The 2386-nt window shown below is 45.5% G+C and overlaps 1 protein-coding gene across 1 annotated transcript in view; it reads right to left on the bottom strand.

Moving 5' to 3' along the window:
• Positions 1–666: 666 nt before the first annotated feature.
• Positions 667–2386, bottom strand: part of LOC101853651 (nuclear transcription factor Y subunit alpha) — a 20377-nt gene continuing 18657 nt past the window's right edge. The window contains exon 3 of the mRNA XM_005110696.2: positions 667–788. Coding sequence (XP_005110753.1) covers positions 667–788 — 122 coding nt within the window. The remainder of the gene's footprint in view (positions 789–2386) is intronic.

The raw sequence follows: 2386 nt of genomic DNA on the forward strand, positions 1-2386 counted from the left end.
TGTGTGTGTGTGTGTGTGTGTGTGTGTGTTTTGTTGGTTTTGTAAAAGTTTTTTTTGACAGCAAAAAGTGACAACCATGGCAGTGCTCGGTCTAGCTAGAATATTATAATCCCAATGTATGCGTGGACGCCACTACCACTGAAGTCAGTTGCGAATCCCACCGATTCCTCTCAGGGCCCCCCTCTTTCAACCGCCCCCCGCTCAGAGCGCCAACAATGACCCCTAGTATCGGTATAGGGTTGCCTGTGTCCAATCTGGATGAAAGAGGCGGGGCTGGGAGAAGCTTTGATGCCGGAGCGGAGCAAAGAGCGGGAGAGGCCGTTGATCAGACTTTATGAGACAGGCCAGACGAGAAGAAGTCCCTAGACCAGAAATCCAAAACGTCTCTCGAGTTTAAATAGCGCTCGTAATGGTAGTGAGAATAGCCTTCAACACAGTAGAGACTTCAGCTGGAAGGATCAACAGCTTGTCTTACATTACCAACACCAGAGCAGAATGGGCTGGAAGAAAAGCAAATTAACTTTTTTCTTCTTCTTCTTCTTCTCTTTGGCGAAAGAAGTTCTTTTTTTCTTCTTCTTATTCTTTGGGTGCGTAGACCTCAAATGTTATTGAGCGCTCTGCAGATTGGGTCGTCGTTTCTCGTGTGACTCCGGTTCGCGTCGTACCTCACTCAGCTCCCAGATTTTGTCTGGAATGTCCGGATTTGGAGGCTGGGGTCAACACCTTAATAGTTGATGAGATCAGAGCGGGAACGAAGTACGAGTTAGTTGGCCGCAAAGCCTTAACAACTGTGGGAAAGGAAAAGAATAGTTCTGCAATGAACAGACTCCGGGCCTCGAGCAAGGATATCTGGTTCCCGTCTCAGAAATTCAATTCTTGCCGTCTATTTAGGTGAAGTTTACGGTCGTCGGGTGGTTGTAAAACGGGTTAATTTGTTTTGAAGTAGAGTTAAGGCGCTGGGTTTATAAGTAGTCTCTAACAACCCTCCGAGAGATATTCAATCTGCCGCCGAGAATCCCCTGGAGAGTCAAAAGTCTTCATGATTCGTTCATCTTCTAAATATATCCTGCAGACCCTTGCATGGGATACTGCGCTGTACCAATGGAATCTATTATTATCACTATTACTTTTGGGAGAGACAAAAGTTTTCCTTATTCGTTCATCTCCAAAGTATATCTGCAGATCCTTGCTTGGGATAGGGCGCTGTATCAATGGAACCTATTATTATCACTATTATTTTTTCCCTCTTAAATTGAAAAAGATTAAAGGTCTTGTTTAGAAGAAAAAAAAGCTTTCACAGAACTTTCAGCTCTTGTATTCTTTGCAATATCAATTTACCGACCCATGTCTACCTTCTCAGCCTGGCTTTGTGAAAATATAGGAAGTTCAAACAAGCACTTGTCGTTTACTTCCGTCTGTTGAAGGGTTGGACCCGTCACAGGTTCAAGTGGAGCAATTTCAACTGTCATTTCGGGAAAACAGCCATGCAGACACGGGCAATATGGCGGTAAAGTTTTGAGCAATCCGACGTCACTAAACTCGGCGAAACTGTGAACAGATGCTCAAAAGAGAGAGTCAACAACTGTGAAGTACTCGCTTCAGACATGGCAGGGCTGAGAACGACCTAACTGTTTGTACTGGATCGGGTTTCGGCTCGGGTTTTGCAGACGACAGCTAGCCTCATGCCCCAGGTGTGTCAGCAGAAGTCTGTTCTGTTTTCTTCGTTGTCTTCTCCAATGTTTGATGGCGCCCTCATCGCTTTGACGTATCATCGTCGACTTCTTCTTTATCGCTGATGACGCGGTCCGGGTTGGGGTGGGGGTGGATGGGGGGATTGGAGAAGTCTGTCTGATATCATCGTGTGAGTGAATATTGATGACGACATCGCTTCCCTTGAACATCTTTCAAAATGTGATTCTAGGTGGTTGTTGCTCTCCCATCGAAACAAATTAGATCAGTTATGACCCTGCTCTGACCCTGCCTGTAAGGGCCAACCTGGGCTGAAAAGAATTCAACGTCCTAGCAGACAGAGGTAAGAGATAAAGATTTCCCCACTACCGACATGGAGATCGAACTTACGTCCTGTTCGTGCGACGTCGAATCGTCCGACAGCTACACCACCGACAAAAGCCATCGCCTTTCGCCGCGACAGAAAGTTTTTTTAGACTCGAAACTGAAACCAGACAAGTTATTGAGTCCTCGGTCGCTACCTTTGTGATATTATGATTGTTACGGTGTTGACCCAACTGACACAGCTTACGTCATTTAGGAGGCCCCGAGGAGCTCATAGTTCTTCTTCTTCTTCTTCTTCTTCTTCTTCTTCTTCTTCTTCTTCTTCTTCTTCTTCTTCTTCTTCTTCTTCTTCTTCTTCTTCTTCTTCTTTTTG

Source organism: Aplysia californica, unplaced genomic scaffold (assembly GCF_000002075.1).
Source record: "Aplysia californica isolate F4 #8 unplaced genomic scaffold, AplCal3.0 scaffold00931, whole genome shotgun sequence".
NCBI lineage: Eukaryota > Metazoa > Mollusca > Gastropoda > Aplysiida > Aplysiidae > Aplysia > Aplysia californica.